We start from the raw sequence: 25,462 nt of genomic DNA on the forward strand, positions 1-25,462 counted from the left end.
ACCTTGCCTACTGGGGTACAGTTACATGTGGAAGGAAACCCAAGTCTTATTTATCTTTGAATCAACAAGTTCTGAACCTTGCTCAATGAAGTATTTCTAAGTACTATAATTAGGAATCAAAATAATCTAAAATCAGGGATCTTTAACTCTATACAAACACTGCTGAGTAACCATCCAGATAAGCAGGGTGTACTCTGCAGACTGCAGGGTGGAATATATTACCATCTAGGAGCACGATTAAAATCTTTAATGCTATATAGCCAATCTTAACAGAAAATATCAATCATATAAGTATTCTCTCCATTTCACAAACATTGTAAAATAGAAACTGAAAATGTGTTTTAGCGGTAAGACAGACAGACCTATCTCATTAAAGCCACTGTAGCCCAGCTCTTGCCTGCTAAGTCCCAGGTCTTCCAGGTCCATGCATTTAAATCCTGGGGGGCACTGGTAGCCCTCCTCCAGCTCTGGTGAGCAGTGCGTATCTGGGATAGCTAAGCTATTCCAGGTTACGTTTCTGTGGACAAATTACAAAAAGGTTAGTCAATTTCGACAATTGTAAATGTTGATTAAAATGAATAATGTAATCGCCCTTCACAAATAGCTGCTTCATATGGACACAGATGTAAGGTTCCTGATTACGAATGGTATTCATAGCATTGATGAGTGGTAAACATCCTCAAATGTTATCGATTCATCCTCACAATAGCACTTTATAAGACTACTATTGCCAATATTGCTTTTGTCATTAAGGATCAAGACCCAGATAAACAAAGTAAGTTTGTAAATTTGTAAGGAATGTTAATATGCTTGGGGCTTCCTTGTTATTCACAAAATGCTTAACCTAACTGTGGGCACATATTTTACTTCTCCACTTCTAAGCAATAGTAAATGATGACAGTCATTTTCCATCTGGTACGACTACTATGAATCTCATAAATGACACTAGGCCTTCTTCTGTGTTGGCAGATGTGCAGTTGAGAAAGGAAACCAGACAAAAAGGATGAGACTGAAGGAACCAAAGGGATAGCATTGGAAAAAGAGAGATTATGGGGTGATTTAGTGACAGCTCCAGGAACATGAAGGTCTTTTAGGTGGATGATGATAATCCCTGTTTCATCATTCTGGAGGGCAAGGTGGAGATTAAATTGACGTACAAGGATTTAGATAAGTAATGGCTTTCTTGGGAGCGAGTACTGGTCATCAGTGGAATGATGATTGTGGAATCTCATTCTGGGCTGACCTTTAACTGAATGGCTGAATAGCTGCTGTCTGAGGCAATTCACATGGCTTGTGCACTGGCCGAAGCTTAGGCTAGACAACTTCACAAGCCTTCTAAATCCATGATTTTATTAAAAGTCATTTCCCACTACTTCAACATTTCTAGGCATTTCCTAAGTAGGGACCATCCTCAAGACAATCTCAGGCCCTCAGCTTATGACTAAATCGAGGCAGACGAGTTGGGTCATATTTCTTCTTTAATACTCTCTTATATTCAATTGGCCACTTCTTTCCCTATACATAATATGCTTTCTCTAGAGTCTGAAACCAAACTCTCTGCGACTCCTTACCTGCTTGAGGCCACCATGCACACACACATTCCAAGCTCTACATGCACATACTCCAGGCCTGGTGACACCTCACCCACTTCTGTCTCAGTCATAAACAAAGTTCTAAAAGCCTCACCCACATTTCAGATATCCCAAGTGTATTCCTTCAGGATTCTGTTAGAGGCAAGGACATAATCTACTGGCTTAGGGAAGAAGTATTTAAAGAATTGTTCCCTCTAGTCATATGTTAAGCTTCTCTTTTGGCCTCACATTCAAAACTCAAGGGGAAAGTTCTCACTTGGAAATTACCACTTGGCTACATCAGAAAGACATGATTTTAGGCAGGTACATCATTTATATGCTCCTCATTTCACCATTTTATATACAGGTCAAGTAAGTATCCATCTTTGCTTACATCTGATCTCTTTCTCATGTGAAACCCACACATTACGGCAAAGTGGTAAGGGGACTGGACTTCAGGGTTTCAGAACAAGGTTTTCTGGGTTTGATCCCAAGATCTGCCAATTACTGGTTGTGTAATTTTTTTTTTAAGATTTTAAAAATTTATTTGTTAGAGATGGGGGGGGGGGCAGGCAGGGGGGGGGGGCAGAGAGAGAAGCAGGCTCCATGCAGGGAGCCCGACAAGGGACTTGATCCTGGGTCTCCAGGATCAGGCCCTGGGCTGAAGGCAGTGCTAAACGGCTGAGCCACCCGGGCTGCCCAGGTTGTGTGATTTGAATAAAGTTCTAAGTGTTTCTTCAGTTTCTTCGTCTGTCAGCTAGGCAAAGTAACCATATTTAGAAGCAAAGCCTTGTGTGAAGATTAAATACAGGAAACCAAGGAATGCACTTCAGCCTAGCACCCAGCATGTACAAAAAAGAAATGCTCAATAATAACAATAATGCTCAATAAAGGCTTAACATAAACAATGTAAGCAATCATTACAATAATAAAATGATGTAGCATACAATTCAAACACATGTAAAAACACAACAATAAAGATGTGTTAAAAGAACAGGAGGGCAGCCCCGGTGGTTCAGCAGTTTAGCACCACCTTCAGCCCAGGGCCTGATGCTGGAGACCCGGGATCAAGCCCCGCGTCAGGCTCCCTGCATGGAGCCTGCTTCTACCTCTTCCTGTGTCTCTGCCTCTCTCTCTCTCTCTCTCTCTCTGTCATAAATAAATAAATAAAATCTTAAAAAAAAAAAAAAAAGAACAGAAGGAACTCAGGCACATGATGCCAACAGTATTTTGTTCACAGGATTCCACAGGTGAAAGAAACTTTATAAATCACCCAAGTCTCAAGGAAGGTTAAGGTGCAGTTCAGAGAGGGAAGCCCATCAAAATCAATATTTTTTTTCATTTCTCAGACTTTAAAAAGACAACAGCAACAAGATCTCAGAAAATACTGTCTACATGAAAAAGTTTCAGAAAACATCACCTTTCAGGTATTTGGGTAGGAAACTGGATTCTAGGGCCAGTCTGCTGGAAGTGAATTCTAGCTTAGCCTTTACTCCATGTGTGATCTCCCCTATCTGTACCTCAGTTTCTTCCCCAGGCGATGGCAGGAAAATGCCTATCTCTATCTCCCAGGGCTCTGGCAAACCAGTAGTGACTTACATTTGTAAGGTACTCAAATTGGGCACTCAGTAGACACTAAGTGTGAGATGTTACCCATTGCTGAAACTTGTAGACTGCTTAGATTGGAGTCCTGGTGTGTGCTGTCTCAGTTTCCGTATTTCTAAGCCAGGGATAGCCTTTGCATCTACTTGTAGGAGCGTCTTTTTTTTTTTTTTTTTTTAAGATTTATTTATTCATTTTAGAGAGAGAGAGAGAGAGTCCAGAAGCAGAGGAGGAGAGGAAGAGGTCAGATAGAGAGGGGAAACAGATTCTCCACTGAGCACAGAGCCTGAGTGTGTGTGTGGGGCTTGATCCCAGGACCCTGAGATCATGACCTCAGCTGAAACCAGGAGTCAGACACTTCACCGACTGAGCCACCCAGGTGCCCCTGTAGGAGTGTCTTAATGATTAAATGAGCTAGGGTACAACTCTCAGAATAGCACTGGGAAAAAGTTAATCACTCAACAACTGTTAACAGTTATGCTTATGCTTTTACTGGTTTATAAGTATTACAGTATTTTTTCCTTTTTATTCCATTTATTTATTTTTCTTTTGTATTAACACTGATTCTCATTTCAAGCACAACCCTCACCAACACAGATACAATGTTGAAATCTTTTGGCTTCAGAGGCAGCTGATTTGAAACATATTATTTTTGCCAACATCAAGCTATTAGCAAATGCTTGTTAGAGACACATTTATTAGCTGATTAATTGCCCTGGAACTCATGTATCTAAAACCACATGATGATTACTCTTTTTAAAAGTGGAAATAAACATCAAAGTTTCAGAATGTATATTTGCTATTTATCTTAGTTTCATTGTCACACTTAACAAGATTCTTCTAGATTTTATTCTTATTTGTTAATGTTAATTATTTCCTTGTTCATCTTCCCTCAGATATTCATGATAAAACAAGAGGCTCTCTGGAATCAGGGAGGCTAGAATTCTTGCTACAACCAGCCAAACTCTAAATATAGACAATGATTCTTCCAGCCCTAATAAATATTCACTCATGCTTAAGTGAGTTTCAAGACCTGCATTCCTTACTCCCAGTTGGATCTCTTGAAAAAATTATCTACTTATAATCCCCCTGATTTAATTTTTAGCCTATTTTCATGATCTCTAATCCACTGAACTTGCTTTTGTTTATTTCCATGTGCCACATCCAACTGGAACATTTTCAGTTTTTATCTTCTGTGATTTCTGAGCAGCATTCCACATAGTTGTTTTGGTGGTAGCCAGAATAACAGCCCCATAAAGATATCCTGCATCCTAGTCTCTGGAACACGTGAATATATTACGTTATAGGTGTGAACAAGGCTAAAAATCTTGAGCTTGGGTGATTATCCTGGATTATGTGAGTGGGCCCAACCTAATCACATGAGTCCTTGAAAACAGAAAACCTTTCCCAGTTGTGGTTAGGGAGAGAGATGCAATGTTGCTGACTTGGAAGATGCTAGTTTTGTCCCCATTTCTCAGGTCATTCTCATTTTCCATCTTCTCCTCTAACTGGCCCTCAGTCCTGAGTTACTCTGAGCTTAGTCCTTAGCCTCTTCTCTTTTTTCATGATGTTCTCTTCCTATGCAGACAAATCCATTTTCGTAGTTTCAATTCTCTCTCATTCAAGGTGTCTTTTAGAGTCTCAGAGCTATGAGTCCAACTACCTATTAGATGTCTCCACCCAGCTACACTCCATGTGTCTCCAACTCTACACCTCTTACTGAGCACAGACTCCTTCATCAACATTCCTTCATAACAAATAGCATCATGAGACTTCATTCAAAGTACTGAGTAAGCTTGAGATTGTGGAATCTCCTTGATATCTAACTTCTCCTTTAACTCCCATAACTGGTTGTCATGTGTCTCTAAATATCCTCCAAAATATCTTTTGAGCTCATTCAGCTCCCACCATCTCCACCTCCACCTGCACCACTATCTAGTCCCATAACTGGTCGTCCTGTAGCCACTCTTAGCACCTTCTGATCTGTTAGTCACAGAGCATATAGACAGACTTTTCATAATCTCAGACGTACCTGAGGTCTGTCTTGTGCCAAATTTCATCCATAAGATCCTGAAGGATCTAGCTCCTCCCCTTTCAAGTGTCCTAGCATCCAACCATGGTGGCCTTCTCCCAGTTCTTGGCATGCTCCTCCTACTTCAGGACTTTTTCCTCTGCTCAGACATCTCTCTGGCCATCTTAGCTTGGTTAACCCACCTTTCAGCTTTTGGACCCCAGCCTGAAGGTCAGTTTCTTAGGGAGAGCCACTCCAAGTCCCTCAGACTGGGTTAGGCTTCTCGCCATAATTTATTATACTTTTCATTTCTGGCATTTGAGAAGTGTGTAATTCATGTTTGAGTGGCCAGCTGTTCATTGGATGTCTTCCAAACTCAACTGTTCCCTAGTGTAACTTCCAATTCCATATATTCCCTAATACATAGTCTGTGATGGTTAAATTATGAGTGAATTTGGCTAGATTATGGTACCAGTTGTTTGGTCAAACACCATGTAAATGTTGCTGAGAAGGTATGTTTTTAGATATGATTAACATTTAAATCAAATGATTTTGAGTAAAGCAGATTATTCTACATCATGTAGGTGGACCTTATCTAATCAATTGATGGCCTTAAGAAAAAACACTGAGGTGTTCTGAAAAGAATCCTGCCTCCAAACTGCCTTTGGATTCCAGACTGCAACAATAGCTCATTCTGAAATTTCCAGCTTGCTGGCCTGCTCTGAAGATTTTGGTCTTGCTAGCTCCCACAATCACATGAGCCAAATGAATCTCATTGGAGTGTCTGGATGACTCAGTTGGTTGAGTGTCTGACTCTTAGTTTTGGCTCAGGTCATGGTTTTGGGGACCTGGGATCAAGCCCCATGGCAGGCTCTGTGCTCAGTGCAGAGTCTGCTAGAGATTCTCTTTCTCTCTCTCTAAAATAAATAAAATCTTAATAAATAAATAAATAAATAAATAAATAAATAAATAAATAAAGAATCTCATTGCTTTCTATATACACATCCTATTGGTTCTGTTTCTCTAAGATCCTTGAGTAATACACAGTAGATGCTATCATAATTACTTTTTTGGCTAACTGAAGGAATGTGCCTTTCCACCATTATTTAAACCTATGGCAAATCTATTTATATGTTTGTTTGCTTGTAAAGTAACTACAGAGGAAATTCTTCAACAATTGGATCCTGTTGTTTTTATACAATTTTTAAGTGTGATATCTGAAAATTGGCATGGATTTTCCATTTTTTTAAACTCTGGCTTTAGTAGTTTCCACGTTTCAAAATGAATGCTGGAATGCTTTGTAGCAGTTAATTATTTTTCAAAAGACATTATCTGCTTGGCATATGCTTTAATTTTTTTTTTAATAGAGGCCAGGGGACAGGGGCAGAACGACAGAAAGAGAATCTTAAGGAGCTCCGAGCTGAGTGTGGAGCCTGATTCAAGGCTTGATCTCATGACCCTGAGATCATGACCTGAGCCAAAATCAAGAGTCAGAGGCTTAACCAATTGAGCCACCCAGGCACCCCTCTTTTTTAATTCCTAACAAAATATCCTATTTATAAATAACATTATGTAGGAGTTTGAGATCTAAGAAAATATGTTTTGAACTTGTTGCTAATATTGTATATTACAGTCCCAAACAATACCTCAGTACTTAAGAGTTGTATGGTTTCCAGTTAATCATTACTCCTGCCAGTAGAGAACACTGATTGAGCTGTGTATCAGAACACAAAGATTATCATCTCAGTTCAGTGATTAACCAACTTAATTACCTTAGGCAATTCACTTCGATCATCTGAGCCTCCGTTTCTTCATTTGTAAAATGAGAAACTTTTCAGCTATTATTAAAAAGCAATTCCCACAATGACTTCATATTCACACCTTCCTATTTTTTAAAAAAGGTAATAATTAGAGGGAACCATGTGCCCATTGTGTTCTGTTCTCAGCTATCCACAGGACTCATCAATGCCAAATGCAATAGCTTAAGACATTGTGTTTAAATTGTTCTCTCCATTACTTGCAATGTCATCTCTCTCTACTAATATCAAACTGCTGTCACTGCTTGCTGCAACACACTTAGTTTCGGCCTTTTGAACTACTGTCACTTATGAACATAAATATGCTTATCATTACTTAGCCCCTTTTCAGGAAGTGTTTTCCCCATATTCTTACTTTATTTCATTTGTCCATCCATTCATTCAAAATGATTAAATCTGAAAGATCTATTCTATGCCACACAACATGTTAAGAATGGAGATGACCAAAAAGATAATCCCAAATCAGAGCCTTTACTAGCTAGGAAAGTAATGACAACAGTAAAGCATAATGAGCACTCTCAGAGCCAGCTACCAGCTCCTAGCATTACAAGAGCATCAAGTAGAAACATCACACATAAAACTGCAGGTGGTAGATGATGAGCACGGGGAAGAGCTTCCAAAGGGGTCATTGTTTGGAGTGACCACTAAAGGATCAACAGAACTCGATTTAGGGCGGATACACGCCCTGGCATCCTGGAAAGTAGAAATGCCAGAGCCCATGTTGTATGTGCACAGGAGAGAGAGAGAATAATGTTTTTACCCTTTCATTGGTAGGTGTAGCTATTCACAGCATTTTCTCAGGGGCTGTAAACAAGCACCTGTTACCATACCAAACAATTTTCAAACTACATTTTCAGTGATTGGCATATTGGGGAAAAGACAAAAATCTGTGCTACCCCCAAACTGACACAGTGAGTCTGCTATACTTTGAACTGACTACAATCTGTCCCTCGTCTGAGAGACTGGCTAAAAGGTCAAAAACACTAACTTACAAAAGAAGTCATTACTTAAGTTATTTGCAAGATTTTCACAAAATATACTTATGATAATTTATAGTTAGATAGATATATGGATTTTTAATTATATATGTATATTTTTACTGTTTTCCCTTGAAGAACTGAACATAAGCAGAACAATGAGTTCTTGTAGCAAAATTTGGTCCATTTGGTTTAGAAAATATTCATAGAGGCTCAGCTACAACAAATGTTGTTTCTGAAGTTTGCATTCCATGAGGAGACTGTCAGTGATGCAAAGAAGGAGGTACGCAGCATAGCAAATCTATATGCAACAGATAACACTGTACACCTAAGAGCATTTTGTTATTTACTACTTCAGTAAGTTTCTCTCCTATTTATATTGTATGTTCTCAGGAAAAGTCATAGAGGAATGCATTTCTAGTTAAACCCATGGAGTGAATCTCTCTCTCTCTCTCTCTCTCTCTCTCTCACACACACACACACACACACACACACACACACACACAGAGTTTTTGCACCCTTGATACCTTAGGGCATTGCTTGCTTCATTCTTAGTGGCAGGCAGAAAAACAAGGCTCGTTTTCTTGCTAAAAGCTTAGACCTGCATTTAGAGGTGGTCCGTTTCCTGTGCTGACAATGAACCTGTTCTGGCGGCTACCCGCCTCTTGGGTTCATTCCAGAGTATCATCTGGCTTCATTTTCACTCCTATTTGGCCTCTGCTTTCAGGATTAATTAAAAGCTCTTACGAATTGGCCTGGCTACTGCTACTGCTGGATGCTTTGGAATTCTTACCCCCACCCTGGAATTTGCAGAGAAGAGACTATTGATTTTTTTTTTTAAACTTTTACTTGCTCTGTCTAGACTTTTACAGTGACTACAAAACAAGACAAATAGTCTGAGGCAGGAAATAATATTGACATCACACTACTTTCTATAAACAAGTAAATCTGGCACATTTTCTAAGAATTTCCCCTTACTACTAAGTTGAGAGTATTTTAATATGATTTTCCATTCCTTAATCCATTCCTTAATGGCTAAATAGACAATGCCACACCATAAAGAACTGAATTCATTGTGCATCAAATGGTAAAACTAAATATTTTTTTTAAAATAGTGTATGTAACTTAATTGACAAAACATTATTTTCTTTTGAAAACAAATATTTTAAATGGTCACCATACCTAAATAGTCATATCCAAATAGTTCTTTAATTATATATTTGCCCCAACTTTTTTCCCTTAATTATATCACTCACTACTTTGCTGATGCGCATAAGGGACAGCACGTGTGACAGGGATCTAGGCAAGGATTAAGCAATGAGAAGTACATGAATGTATTTCAAAGAGCATCAGAAAAATAAAGTACCAGGACACAGAGGTTGCACTGATCAGTTCCAAACTGGAAATGTGAAAACTGTTTTGAAGTCATAAGATAAAGACTACTGCCCTTGATGTTGTGAATCTAGTCCTTAAGTAGTAAATCTTTTCCCCTTTGCTTGAGAAACTACAAGATCCAGGGTGAGAAGTTATCTGTAAGGAGTCAGTAGGCATGGCAGAGAATGGCCAAACAGAATTTGGGGCTAAGATTATAGATTTTCAGTCGGTGATTTTGCCAATTAATTAATATGTGGCAAGGAGTTCTTTCCTCTTCTCTTTTATACAGCTCATCATGCCCAACTTATGTGACCACATTATGAATTAGCAACCAGGAATACAAAGTGCCTCATACATATGAGAAGCTCCAGGGACGCCTGGGTGGCTCAGTGATTCAGCGTCTGCCTTTAGCTCAGGGCGTGACCCTGGGGTCCCTGCAAGAAACCTGCTTATCCCTCTGCCTGTATCTCTGCCTCTCTCTGTCTCTCATGAATAAATAAATAACATCTTTAAAAAAGGAGAAGCTCCAAATATGTTCATGTTTTCTGGCCATGGTTTGGCTGAGGTGTATAGCTGGGGAGCAGCAGTTCTTCCCACCCCAACAGGGTTCCATCCTTTGGGGTCAAATGATGTCAGGATTCCATGGTGCTAAGAACATGGAGCTACCTTAAAAGTGAGGACCAGGGAAGGATGTAGAAAGTGCCAGAGTCCCAGTCCTCAGATACCCTCAACCACAAAGTACACCTCCCAGCGTAGTCGCTAGACCTAAGGGGGTAAGAGTCACTGAATCAGTAAAATTGAGATGACTGTCCTGCAGATCCCAGAACATATGGACAACTTGCTTCCTTGCAAGAATGACAAGAGTCTCTGATTACCTCTGGTGCTTCTTAGTCATTTCCACAGAAACAGCCTTCAGGGAAAGAAAACTCAAGTTCTCCACAGGTAGAGGTGTAGCAGCTAAAAGCTGAGCATTTCTTTGAAGACTCCAGATTTATCTTTGAAGAAGCCATGCAAAATTTGTGTTATATAGAACACATCTTTGGGAGATTTAATGTAAAACTAAGGTTTTACAGCACTGGTTTCTAACCCAATGGATTTTGAGAATCTAAGTCCTGCTATAAACATGAATCCATGGATGTGGCTGTGAGTTTGTATTTTTACAAAGCTCACCAGGTAATTCTCCCTATCAGAGAGATCGCAGCCTGGAAATGAATTGTATGCTAGTGCTATTATTATGGTCACTACACGTGACTGTGGTTTCTATTGGAGGGAAAGTAGACTGGTCAGGTTAAATCTGAGCTATCAAAATGATGCTAGGTATGATTTCTACACAGGCAACTACAGTGAATGCTGTCTGCGAGGGGCTGAATTGGCAGTGCTCCTCATTTCCCATTAATATAATATGATCAGGAGTCCCAGGACAGAATTCAGTCCTAATACAAGCCGTCCTAGCCACATACTCATCCACCCTGTTCATAACTTGTCTCCTAAGCATGTACGCCTTGTAGCCAAAGGGAAACTAGACATTTTTTTCAAATATTCTGGACACACATGCATGTTGAAGATCATCTCGTATACTGACCAAGGTATAGATATGAATGTTTAAAAGCATAGAAATCACTGTCAGGGAGAACTGGGTTTCAACCCTACTTCTGCCACTTACACATTGTTTCATCTTAAATGTCTTAAGTTAACTTCCCTAAGGCTCTATCTCTTTGGCTAAAATACAGAGTGTAGAAACAGAATATGACATAATAACAGGTCGATGCAGGTATTAAATGAGAAGATAACAGGTATCAATTGCTCAGTAAAAGTCATTTACTACTAGTAATAAGTAAGAGTTTTATGACATATGTTATTACATTCTCTTCTTTTGGTAAGTAAGGTCAAAAGAATTGCTATAGTATAACTGATCAAAAGAAATAACTCAATTTCTTTAAGACCCTTTCTCAAAATGGAGGATTTTCTTTGTTTTTTTATGCTAGAGACACAGACATATTTTTTCTGTTCTGGTGAAAATCACTTTTGTATTAATTTTCATACGAGAATTCAGTTTATTCCGAAATATTTACTTATGTTTAATTTCTTAAAAATTCATAGCATATGAAAGGTTGATTTAATTGGTGGCTCAGGTGGGCCACATCCTTGAGATGGATATGCACAATGATTTAAAAAGAGAGGCAATACAGTAATATAAATATATGGCATGCCACTATTTCAGATTTGAATGGGACACAATCCCCTGTATCAGAACTTCTACCAGGGATAGAAAGAAACCAGATATCACATGGACTTTCATTTTCTCTCTGCCATAGAAAGAGTTTATGCATATGGATGTGGATCTATATGTGCACATAGATTTATGAATATGGGATTATAATATGTAGAAGTTGCTCAAATCATAGATAAGCATGGGCTAGGAAGTCGGACTTGACTTCAATTCCTGGTGCTCTCACTTACCTACCAGATGAACATATTATTTGATCTCTTTGGGACTGTGTCTTCATCTGCAAAATGGGGGAAATAGTCCCTTTCAGGCTGCTCTAAATATTAGTTATAGAAGCAAAATATGTAAGATGTAATAGGTGCTGCACAAATGTTGCTATTAATTTAGTTAAAAATCTACATGCACCCATCAGAGTATTTTCATTTCTTATTTAAATATTTTAAAGAGGGGATCCCTGAGTGGTTTAGCACCTGCCTTTGGCCCAGGGCATGATCCTGGAGTACCGGGGATCGAGTTTCACGTCGGGCTCCCGGCATGGAGCCTGCTTCTCCCTCCTCCTGTGTCTCTGCCTATCTCTCTCTCTCTCTCTCTATCATAAATAAATAAATCTTAAAAAATAAATAAATATTTTAAAGAAAATCTTTCCAACATGCATTTATCCAAATTTGTTCTTGCATCTCCCACCCAGCAGACATCTCTGCATGAATTCTGTTAAGTTAAACATAGCCGTCTGTCTTCATCCTTCAAAAAAGGTTTAAATATAAATCAAGAAGACTTCAAAGACCTTTGCATGAATTTGAGGCAGTTATGATTTTACATATGCTACAAAATTCCCTCTTGATAAAGTCCACAGAAGTTAAAAATTAGTATTTTAAGTTCCACTGCATTTCAATTTTTAATTCTTCTGACCTTTCCATTCAAAATACTTCATTATGTTATGAACAGAATTCATAAGCCAATAATTCATTTATTTTCCAAGTACCCTAAAGCATAATCGTCAATAATATTTAGGATAGGCAATAGAAAACTAACCCAAATCCAACTCTATATTGTCTGTAGGCTAAGTGGTACCACTGAGTCCTACAAGCTGCCCTGGGTGGGATGACCATCCTGAAACTCCTCCCGTGGAAAAGAAAGCTATTAGTAATGACTCTGCCACAGCAGGGACATACTAGGATTGTCCTGAGTATCTGTGACATACTGTCTCCTACCTACACATCTCAGAACCAATGGCTCAGCCATTATAAGTATTTACTGGAAGCCCAGATTGAACCCTGTTCTCCATACAGGAAACTTCCATATACTTAATGCTTACATTTACTTACTTTAGAGTTTTTCTAATTATCTCACTCTTGGGAAGAAGATTTCATTATTTGATACTAAGCTAGGAATAAATTTCTCTCCTTTCTCAGAAATGGTAATAAGGTGGCAGAAAAGTCTTCATCTTTTCTATTTCACCTACCAGATCATTTTTACATGCTCATCTTACAGCTTCTAGGAGATTTCTGCCATCACATTTGGCATTTTGCAACACCTGTTTCTGCCATAGGCCATTGGTCTTCTCATATTTCTTTAGGATATGAAGTGCTTTGCTTAGTTAAATGACATTACCTGTTTCATAATTGCCTTATGTCGCCATTCATTATCTGAGAAGAATCCAAAGCTTTACTAGCAATGCTACCATGAACAAAGCTAAGACTCCCTTCTTTCTTCTTTAAAAGAAACCAGCTCCATCTAAAAGCAAGACTGTGTGTATTGAGTTGCTTCCTTATTTATCCTGTTTTCTTAACAGATTATACATAATCAATTCCAGGGATCAGCCTTGAAAGCAGGAGATACAGGTTCCTGAACAGACATAGCTCTGCCTGAAAGCTCTCCCATTATTAGGCTATAGCACATGCAAATCAATTAAGCAGAAATCGGACAATTGTAAAGGACAATTAAGAGAAATGAGGTCATGACAGTGACAGGCAACTCTGATTGCTGGAAACTCTGCCATCATACTGTGGCTTGATATCTGATCCAGAGATGTTTATAATAAATTCCCAGTTCAGAAGCAACAAAAGGAAGCAAAAAGGTTGGACATTTTTTTAGTTGGGACTTGTATGCATTTTATTTTGACTCTGGACAGTTTTTAAATCTCTAAAAATAAATTAATGTCTGGCTAGAACTAATGGTAAAATGGCATCAACAATTTTTCTGCTTCTAAGTAAGATGTTAAAATTGAGTTTACTGACTGAAAAGTAAAAGAAAAATGGAACAAGTGATTGGTCCTTGAAATGAATCATCAAACCTACGAAAATTGTTATTATGAGCAACATTACTACCCTGTGGCTAGTTACCTATTTTCCTCTCAAAGAGCAATTGCCACATAAAAGGAAGGCAAAATATATGTGTATGTACATAAAGCTAATGGGCAGGTTTTATAAATATGGGAAAGAGAAAATGAAATGCAGACCTTCCTCCATAACTGCTGTGTCTAGAGTAACTGAAAATTCTGCCAAATTGTATGTGATTCTTCACAGAGAACTCCATTTTTAGGATAAAATAATGAGCTGGAGCTAATATTCACAATACAAGAGGACTTTTAATATTTTTTTCAAAGCCATTCATGTCCTAGTACTGGGTATGGTAAGGAGATGGCAAAGAGCAGTTTCTGAAGTGATGCAAGGGCCCTGAGGTCAGAGGCACTCCTTTACCTCTTCCCTGTTTTGTACTGTACTTTATGCGTCACTGTTAAGTTTGCCAGCAGGATGCCTGATCTTCCAGCTAGTTTTACACTTCTAACAAGCTTTAGAATTCTCACATTCCGACTTGATTTTTAATAAAATGGAAACTTTAAATCAGCTTCCTGTGCTCGAAGCTATTAGAACACAGCAGCTTTCTCCCTTCTTCGCTTCTATTCTATTGTTTCCCGCCCACACAATATCTTTTCCTCACCTGGGTATTCATTCATGGAACAATCTAGACAGATTTTATAGCCTACACACACTTAAAAAAAAAAAAAAAAAACAACTGCCTACAGGTTTTCTTCCACGCATGTGTCTCTTCCCTCACCCACACAGGCAACCAACCTCCTTACTCACCTCTTCCTTCAACTTCCCCATTCTGTGTGTGCTAGCTTGCTGTTTCTCTCTACTTTTAGCAGTGCTTTTCTATTTTTTAACCATTTCTCCATCATCCCATTCAGCAGCTCTTCTCCCTTTGTTTTTTAAATTTCCTCTTCTATATCCATTTGTCACAATGTTACTATCATCTGTCTAAATATAATATACCATGCACTATGCCTCCAACATATCATTACTAAGTACTTACTCTGTGCTAGAAGGAGGCACCCGCCCTAAGAAGAATCTTCTTCACCCTTCCCCTTCACAATGTAATGACAACAATAGGGGGGAAATTAGCTATGAGTACCAGAGGGCTAGTTCTGGCAAACTGAGCTATATTAAATTCAACCCTTTCCATTACAAACAACTAGATCTATTGGATAAATGGTAACATTTAAAAAGGCATATCTGGGCTTACAAGAAAGAAAAACAGGTCCCCAAAGGTCAAAAGGTAAGAGAGAACTACAAATAGAGGGAGGGAAGTACATGAATTGACAAAATAGTGGTATGAATGGGGGCTAAGTGTCCAGTAGCTAAGAGCTTGAGTTTTCATGCGCACAAGAGGCAGAAAACCCTCTGGATCCTTCCAGAGCTTATGTAAGGCAGAAGCTAGAAAGTGACCCCATGCCTACAACCATGTTATAATCTAGATAAATTCCGGAGTGTAATATTGGTGAAGGGATAGCCAAAGAGATCGATTATGCACAACAGAGACAACAGGTACAAACCCAAATATGGACAGGGAATTAGTAAATGAGAAAAGTAGCATTAAATTTAGTGCATAACAGCACACAATAAATAGTGTTGGAACAACTGTTTAAATGTATGAAGAAATTTAGATTTATGCTTTACACTAAAACATTTCTAAGCTGTTTTTGTAAGATATACTTGACATACAATAAATTGCACCTATTAAAATCTACAGCTTGATAAATGTTAACATGTGCACAGAACTGCAATCAAGATAATGAACATATTACTAAAAAAAAAAAAAGATAATGAACATATTGATTAACCCCAAAGGTTTCCTTTATTTATTTTTAAGATTTTATTTATTTGAGAGAAAGAAAGAGTACGAGCAGGGGGAGGGGCAAAGGGAGACAGAAAAGCAGATTCCCACTGAGCAGGGAGCCCAATGCAGGGGTCTATTCTGGAATCAGGACCCAGATGTCTAACTGACGGAGCTACTGAGGCACTCTAACCCCTAAAGTTTCCTAATGCCTCCGGTAACCCTTTATTCTTCTCCCAACCTTATTCCCAGGCAGTCGCTGTTTTCCTTTTTGTTGTTACAGATAAGCTTGCATTTTCTAGAATTTTGTATGCACAGAATCACAGAATATGTAATCTTTTTCATCTGGCTTCATTTGCTCAGCATAATTATTTTGAGATCCATCCAAGATGTTGTATATATCAATTTCTCATACTTTTTTATTGCTAAACAGTATTCATCATATGGATATACCACTATTTGTTTATTCATTTATCTGTTGGTGGAAATTTGGGTTTTTAGCAGTTTGGGCTATTACAAATACAGTCACTATGTAAAAGTCTATTTTATGGGCATATGTTTTTATTTCCCCTGGTTAGATACCTGGAATGGAATGAATGGGATATATGGAAGGTGTCTGTTTAACTTTCTAAGAAACTGCCTAACTGTTTTTCCAAGTAGTTCTACCATTTCTCATTTCCATCTTATTTAAATAAGAAATGGAAATACTCAGATGGTATTATGATAGCACACTCCTCATTCTGTCACACTGAGGAAAATCTCCAAATGCACATTTTGAATTTGCTTAGTCTACTTTCCCATGAGGTTACATTTTTCAGTCTGACTTGCGTTGAATACTTGTCTTAAAAAAAATCAGAAAAAAACTTTGAGGAAATAGAGGATATAAAACAGTGTACATAAATACTTTTTTTTGTTCAATTTAGACAAAGTTTTCTCATAAAAACTGCAGAAACTTTCTTGTTAATCATGTAGATTATAATGCAGTTGGTGGATAAACTTACCCTGGTTTCGTGTCATTTACTACACAGTGATAGGTAAATGTTCCAAACATCTGAACTCCTAAAATTCCATAAAGAAGTAGAAAGAAAAGTAGGAAAATTGAAACGCTCCATATTTGTTCTCCTGATCGCCTAGGGGGAAAAAAAGTAGGCAAAACTTAACAAAAATGTCATAAGTTTTTTTTCCTTAACTTATAATAAAAGCAGCACTTACTTTAAAATGTTTGTAATTCTGGTCCTTGGTAGCTCAAATCGGAAATAAATCCGGAATGCCCGAATCATAATTAGTGGCCGTGGGATCCGCAACATGCCCCAAGGTGACATCTGGTCAACTATATCAGCAATTTCAAATACCTGTAAATTAAGAGGTAAGAATAAACAAGCTCAGAGCTTCCCTTAGCTTTGCCAGTAGTTATGACAAACTCAGATGGCATCAGGAGGTTCACCCTGCACTCTGAACTCTGCCCTGTATTATTTTCCACTGAAATAAATTCTCTTTTGAGCCCATCTTGAAGCTATAGCTATCTTCAGAGAAATGAATACATAAACTAATGTAAATGCTATCACTCTTATTCATCTTCCATATAATCCATTGAAGCACACTTTTTATTACAAAAACTAGTGCCAATTTAGAATAAGTATGCAGAGTCTTCCTAATGAATAATGTTCTTTGGTGGAACTTTTTAAATAGCTAGGTCATAAAGTCATGGAAAAAGGGTTAAGATTATTATAAAAAATAAAAGGGAATTGTACCATTTACTAACAGAGGCAAAATGATAATTAGAAAATGTTTTGTCAATCATATAACAGCTATTAAATGGAAAAGAACACATTAATATGCAGGATGAAATCAGATTGTTGGAGAGGTGAGCTTTATAAAAATAAGGAGAGCTCATCAATAAGCATTAAGATGACTTTGCAGGATGGACTGTGAATTTATTCTATTCTAAATTTTTTAATGAATATGGCAACTTGAGTTTAATTAAATGCAAAAATCAAGTCTGAATGAATGCATGGAAATGAATTCTATTATCTAGTAAAATCCCACCTTTAGGCCTTTTTAATATATGTTCCCATCTTGCATAGTAAGGCATTTTCTATTTGTAATATGGTATTTTATGTTCATCCAAATATATCTATATTTGCCAGCTGTTTTTAGTGAGGACTCAGTCACATAAATGACTGGAATTTTCATTTTTAAATTCATTTTTTTATTCTACAGATACATAAATATTACCATGTTCTGTCCTTTATTTCAATAAATATGTTCTTACATCTTTTTAATAAGAATAATTTGCTCTAGTATTAACTCATGTCTGATTGAGAAATAATTCATAGATGTGACTGACAATGATTAAATGTTTTTAAAGTTATAAACATTTAAAATAATGTAATGTTATAGAAAGTTTCACCATCACATCTGACATATATTCATTACTATTTTTACTTAGATTTTCAATGCAAAACAGTGCACAGTTTGGAAAATACCCCCTTGTAACTTAAAGTTTTAATTACCTGTAACACCAATGAAACCCAAAGGCAGAAGACCATAAATCCATCAAAAACACACCAGCGATCTTTCACATAGGAACTATCCCCCTAAAAATAAATTTCACATGGAATTATCATGCAAAATTAATAATTTCAAAAAACATCTGTGGAAAGAAGGATCAAGTGCTAATTGAGTATAAGCTATTCATAATTTTTGTATCATAATTGAAGAGATTTTTCAAAAGGAACACCTTTAGCATTTTAAATGGCATTTTATATGAAGAAAATAATTTATAAAACACAAGTAACTGCAGAGCTATGCATGGAAAATTTTACATTCACACAAACATAAAATATCACTATTTCTTCTCTTAGTCACATAGATACTACCATTTTAAGAAACCAGAGGTCATCCCACTCAGTAGGCAGGTAAAGTCCTAACCCAGCTTTCTTCCTACAAGAACCAAGAACAATAACGGTCAGCATGAAGGCCTTTCAACCTGTGGATCAACCACCATTAGTAGGAAATTAACCACAAATTCACCACAAGCTAAGTTAAAATGAAGGAGAAACTTGCCTTCATTATCAAATATGTCAAACATATATTGACTTAAGACATATTACTTTCATCTTTTAATAATGAATCTACTCTGACATTAGAATGCATATTTTCATCAGTGGGGATTTTAGGAAAAAAAAATCCTTTCAGATATCAAAATGGAAACCCTCATTAGATTAGAATTGGAACCCTAATTAGGAAGTCTTTTGCTTTATTGGGACTTCCCCATCAAGTCACTAACTCCATCATAATCCATGAAACTCAATTTTGAATTCAGTGACATCTATCATTACCAGCTCTTAATGAAGCAGCTTAGAGAATAAAAATGGTAACAGAAAGCCAAGATTTCAATTTCAAATAAAATGATGAAATCTGTTGTAGGATATTTAGGAAAATAAAATAATTTCCAGAATCATCTATCTTTAGTAATAAATAGGCTATCAAAAAGATTCATTGAGAAATTTTCAGGAATAGTTTATATTATTAAAAAAACTAACAGTATGATAAACCATTTAATGAACATTATCTGACCCAGATGTGAAGTATAAATTCAACTAAGTAACACTGAGGACTCGTCTACTTTACACGAGAGGATATATATATAATGCCTCCTGAAACACACACACCACACACAAACACACACAAATCCTCCGTGGAAAAAGTGATATTATACATCCAACTAATGCATAAGATGGAATAATTTATAATAAATCTATAAACAGTGATAGACAAGATAGGGAGATTAATTATATGAAGAGTTTAGAGAAAAAAATGCTAGTTCCCAAATGCCTAGTAGTAAGAGGATCAACCAAATTTGGTAATTCATATATTGGAGAAGTCACAGAAGAGATATGAAAGCAAGCCCTGAGGCTTGGAGTCTGAGTAACTAAGAGGACGATGACTCTGTTAAGTGTTATGATCATCATATGGTGATTTAAGCCTCATGAAGAGAAAAACTGCACTCGGGGTACCACTGGTTCTGAGTGTGTGTGTGCATGCAAAACATGCCTGCACACACACACACACACACACACACAAAATCACATATGAATAAATAATTTAAGGATATGATGGTTGTCCTCAAAACCTCACAAAACATCTTTTACTACAAGCATCATATTTGCCTTGTATATTTCATAGTTAGCTGAAAATAGAAATTTTTTTTCTTTTTTTTTTGAAAATAGAAATTAATTAGAATCTGAATATAGAATACGGCCAATATAAAATTGAATTTTCTCTGAGCCTAATTTTAATGGATATCCCACAAGATAATGAATACAAATTATTTAAGGTTACACTTTAAATATTCCCTTGAGTTTCTTAATATACCAAGCAAATGTTCTCTTCATTCATTCATTCACTCAATGTATAGAATACCTTCATGATCTTGACAGTGTTTAAGGCAATAATGCTACAGGAGTGAAAAGAGAAACAAAAACTCCTGCCCTTATGTGATTTACATTCTCAGTTTAAAAAATGTTAAATATACAATATATATTGATAAGTATTATGAAGAAAAATAAATGTAGTTTCAAATTGACTTTTAATAAAAAATATACTTTTTTACTGGAATGTTAGGCAGAAAGAGAAAAATATCACTTGATCGTTAAGAATTAGGCATAGCTGTGATTGTTTTTAAAAATGCAAAGAATTCCAAACACAAAAACTGAGATTTTTACGGGACTCAGCAGAGAACTCTTTTAGAGTAGTTCTATTTTTAACTTTTTGAGGAACCTCCATATTGTCTTCCTGAGTGGCTGTACCAGTTTGTACTCCCACCAACAGTATAGAAGATTCCCCTTTCTCAAATTCCTCACCACCCTGTGATCCCGCAATTGCACTACTGGGTATTCACCCAAAGAATACAAAAATACTAATTCAAAGGGATACGTGCACTTGATGTTTACAGCAGCATTATCTACAAGAGCCAAATTATTAGAGAGCCCAAGTGTCCATCAACTGATGAATGGTGTGTATACATATATACACACATATAAGATTTAAGATACAAAATAAACAATAATAGGGGAAAAAAGAGGAAAACCAAGAAACAGGCCCTTAACTAAAGAGAACACACTGATGATCACCAGAGGGGAGGTGAGTGGGGGGGGGGGGGGGCGGATGGAGGAAATAGGAGATGGGGATTCAGGAGTGCACTTGGGATGAGCACTGGGTGTTATATAGAAGTTGTATTTCAGGTAGAAATTGTACACCTGAAACTAATATTACACTACGTTAACTAACTGGAATTTAAAAACTTTAAAAAAGAAAAGAAATAAAAACAGAAAAGACCAAAAAAGAAACTATTTTAAAAATAGGAATGATTAAAAGTAAATGTTAGGCAGAAAAAGGATCACTGGGATCACTGGGTACACAGACCCCTAACAGGATGAGTTTATATGGTATTTTCCCCAAACAGTATTATTTTATTTCTTTTCTGTCATTAAAAATTATTATACATAGTATCACTATAATTAACCTCCTTTGTTCCTCATAACTTGCTTTAGTAACAAATTACATTCAGTAAGATACAGGATGAGATCTCATTATATTTAGGATTATTTAAACTGTAAAAGTGAGAATAAACAATGATAGTTCTTGTGAAAGAAAATTCACATTATACCTGTATATGTCTTTAACTGATGTTCAAATATTATGTTTTTTAAAATAGATTCTCAAAATTAAACTTATAAAAGATTTAACAGGGATCCCTGGGTGGTGCAGCGGTTTGGCGCCTGCCTTTGGCCCAGGGCGCGATTCTGGAGACCCAGGATCGAATCCCACATCGGGCTCCCGGTGCATGGAGCCTGCTTCTCCCTCTGCCTGTGTCTCTGCCCCTCTCTCTCTCTCTCTCTCTCTCTCTCTCTGTGTGACTATCATAAATAAATAAAAATTAAAAAAAAAAAAAGATTTAACATTTTAGCTTTAACAAAACTTGCCCTTAAGTTGGCACAAATAAAGTCAATTTTTCAAATTGGGGCCCCACAAATTTAGAATATAAAGCTATCAAAATAGAGTTGACTGAACTTTTATTTCTTACTTACTTTATATATTTGTTTACTAAGGAAATTGATGTTGCCACAATGACCTAAAGTATATTATAAGCTATATAAAAGGTTAGGTTATTTAAAATCACTTTAAAAGCCCTGGTGGGGATCACAAATAAAGTATGCAAACAAAGTGCTAACTCAAATGAGCTCACATTATATAAACTGGCTTAGCAAAACTTCCACTATGTAACACAGAAAACTATTTCTGAATTAGGAAGTCATTTCACAGGATGCCTGGGTGGCCCGGTGGTTGAACATCTGTCTTTGACTCAGATCGTGATCCGGGAGGTCCTGAGATCAAGTCCCAAATCAGGCTCCCTATGGGGAGCCTCCTTCTCCCTCTGCCTATGTCTCTGCCTCTCTGTGCGTGTCTTCCATGAATAAGTAAGTTAAATCTTTAGAAAAGGAAGACATTTCAGTTGCATTGTTTGGAATGTGCTCTGCTTTAGACTTTCCAGGAATTCATTGTGGCATTTACCTGTTGCCAACAAGACCACCACACACTAGATGGTATGTAATAGTTAATTAGAACTGGCTTCTTTCCACTTGTGAAATAAACCACTGGGCATAAGTTTTGTATATTACTTTTTGGCTCATGTTCCCAAGAGGCATTTAATATTATAAAAACCTTTAATAAGCAGTGGTATAGCGAGCTAGGACACAAAAACCAGTAACACTCAGATTCTCACCCCCCCACTTTAATTTTTAAGTTTTGCTTTTTAGTGTTCATTATTCTTTTTTAAAAAGAATAATTATTTTTACTTTTACTTATTTATGACAGAGAGGGAGAGAGCAGGGAGTGAGCAGAGGGAGAACGACAAGCAGACTCCTCTCTGAGCTACCAGCCTGACATGGGCTCCACCTCACAACTCTGAGATCTCGACCTGAGCTGAAACCAACAGTTGGATGCTTCACCCACTGAGCCACCCAGTCTGTGCTCATTATTCTTCATGCTTGTCTGTCTTCCTGAAAAATTCTCCCAAGTCGGTGCCAACTTTTTCCTCCAGACTCTGATCTGGCCATAGCCTAGGCTGATTAATGCTTTAGCTCACACATAATGCAACAAGCAGCCACTCAGCTCATGTGTATAAAAACTGTTCCTATTGTGTAACTTATAGAATTGTCCTTTGTAATTCCCACCTGTTGTTGAATGAATTATAGTTTACTCCCTCCCGTTTATCAATTCCAGTTGTGAAGTTTGGGTTTCCCACTTAAATCTTCTGTAAACATACTCTCTGGTGCTACATTAAAAAAAATAGTCTGTCCCCATCATAAATATTTGAGTCTTTTCTGAAGATTCGTAACAACTTGAGACTAGACAATTTCAGGCTCCTAGCACAGAGTGTGACATATAGCAGATGTTAAATGAATGAATTAGGTAAGAATTTGTACAATATCTCAGAGAGTTTCTGCAGATTACAATGTATATAGTAAGAAGTCCATTCATATGCCTCTTGAATGCATCCCATCACACATCCATTCATTGAAATTAGTATTGTTCCTTAAAAGAAATGATTCTTTGATTCCTGGCAAAGATAGAAAGATATATTATTATCTTTCTGGGTAATATGTTAAAGTTAAGACTTTTTCCCTGTATTATCATGAAAAACCACAGATGAAATTAACTTTTGGATATTTCCTGGATGCGTACCGTTTGACTACACAGAGCTGACATGCCAAGCAAACAGGAATTGGGTCTAGGCATACATAATTTGTGCACTATAATGTAATTGTAAACATGACTGAATTGAAATTTATATCATGTTAATCATTACTGAGAATCACTAAGGCTTCATAAGTCTAAATAACTTTAAATAAATAAAATATAGACTTTGAACCTGACGCTTTGAAATATAATCTCATAATATATTTTGTGTCTCACACATTTACCAAATTCTCTTTTTGATTGTTTGTTAAAAACTTTTAACCATAATTGGTGAAGTATGTCTATATTCTTTTAAAATCCTACTGTATTAATACCTGAGTTATATAATATTTGCAAATAATAAGCTGATCCTTTTCTCTACTTCCAAAATATGTAACCAAACCCTCATACACATGGTACTCAAGAAATTTTAACACCTAAATATGACAGAAAGGTTTTAATTTGCTTGTTCCATCAACAAAAATGGAGAGAATGCTAGAGCTATAAGCAGAAATCAGCATGCTGGTGGCTGAGGAGTTATTCAAGAGCTGTCTGTCAATTTTTACAAAGGTAAACACTCAGAGGCTGCCAATCAATTATGCAGTATAAGAGAGTCACTTAAATTGCCATGCAAGTATTTAATAAGCAGAGAAACCAAACACATTTATCTGAAGACATTTATAGGGATATAGTTTGCATTTACAAAATGATATGCCCTGGTATAGTTTTCCAAGCACATGATTTATTGTTCCCAGTTCCCAGGGCCCATCTGTCACTGTGCCTTAGCATTATTATTTATCACTTCAACAGTGCTCAGAGCATGCATGTTACTTTTACCTAGGTATATTGCCAGATGAAAAATAGACAACTGATAATTGTCTGCAGATTTTGCAGTCTGCAATACATGGAATGCCCTACAATACCACAAACATCTATCACTCAAATGGTTTATTTTTGTCTCCAGGGACCTGGTGAGCTAGAATGCTTCTCAGAATAGGAATTAATGGGGAGGTAATTAGAAACAAATTATTAGGGAATGGGAATGAATTGGCAGATACCTTCAAGCATGGGGAACATTATAAAGGATGTGAAATCTTTCAAACAATACGTCTTCCGGTAAGAACTGTCTTTAAAATTTTTTGAAGTCCCAAATCACTATGTAACTAGAAGAACCATGATAAAGAATCAGCGTGTGTGTTAGTGGAAACACTGAAGCTGCCCATAAATCCTGTAAGAAGGTACAGTGTACAATGCATGTATAGCTCTGTTGTTCTTTTGAGCTCAATCTTGTGCTGGCATTGATCATCCACTTAACAATAGGTAAGTGTCAAGTGCATCACGATCTTCCTTTTCCCTATCTTCCCTGAGAAGGTTAGTTTTTCACAGGACCTAAGACTGGAGTCTCCCAACTCAGTCACTTGATCTTATTTCATCAATTTTAAGACACACTACCCTCCCATCCCACCCCAACATAGTTTAACATTTCTAAATTTAGGATATATCTTGTAATCAATGCATCAATTACAATCTTACATCTTACAATCAAAGTATAATTAGCAGAACTTTTTCTTTCATAAGAAGTGTAAAGTGATGCCTCATCTTACTACTGATGACCACATAGATTCAATCAAATATGGTAGGTAGTCCTTTCATATACTATTTATTTGCTTATTTATTAAGTTCACACGCTCCCGCTTTCATTTGGTGCATACAAAACACCCACTTCTGAATTTAATATGTACAAATAATTGAGTGATAGGTGTTTTAAATGCTGTTTATTATACAGAAATGTACAAGTGGATTGTTATCTTGTGTTAGAGAGTGATTTAGTGACATTTAGAGAAGTTGGTTGGGGTTTCTGTAATGCATTATTAGTTTTCCTATTTAAATTGATGGAATATAGGCTCAAGTTTTCTGAAAATATGCTGAAATATATTTGCTGGAATAGATCAGACACAGATAATGTGGAGTGCTTATTTGTGCTTTATAGGTCTGATCCATAAAGTGGCCCAGCCATTCTCTGA

At 36.8% G+C, this 25,462-nt stretch overlaps 1 protein-coding gene across 1 annotated transcript in view; it reads right to left on the reverse strand.

Moving 5' to 3' along the window:
- Positions 1 to 25,462, reverse strand: part of NALCN (sodium leak channel, non-selective) — a 321,940-nt gene that overhangs the window by 257,145 nt on the left and 39,333 nt on the right. Inside the window, 4 exon segments of the mRNA XM_038569986.1 lie at positions 363 to 517; positions 16,697 to 16,825; positions 16,908 to 17,047; positions 18,209 to 18,292. Of these exon segments, the coding sequence (XP_038425914.1) occupies positions 363 to 517; positions 16,697 to 16,825; positions 16,908 to 17,047; positions 18,209 to 18,292 (508 nt within the window).

The sequence above is a fragment of the Canis lupus genome, chromosome 22, assembly GCF_011100685.1.
Source record: "Canis lupus familiaris isolate Mischka breed German Shepherd chromosome 22, alternate assembly UU_Cfam_GSD_1.0, whole genome shotgun sequence".
NCBI classification, from domain to species: Eukaryota; Metazoa; Chordata; class Mammalia; order Carnivora; family Canidae; genus Canis; species Canis lupus.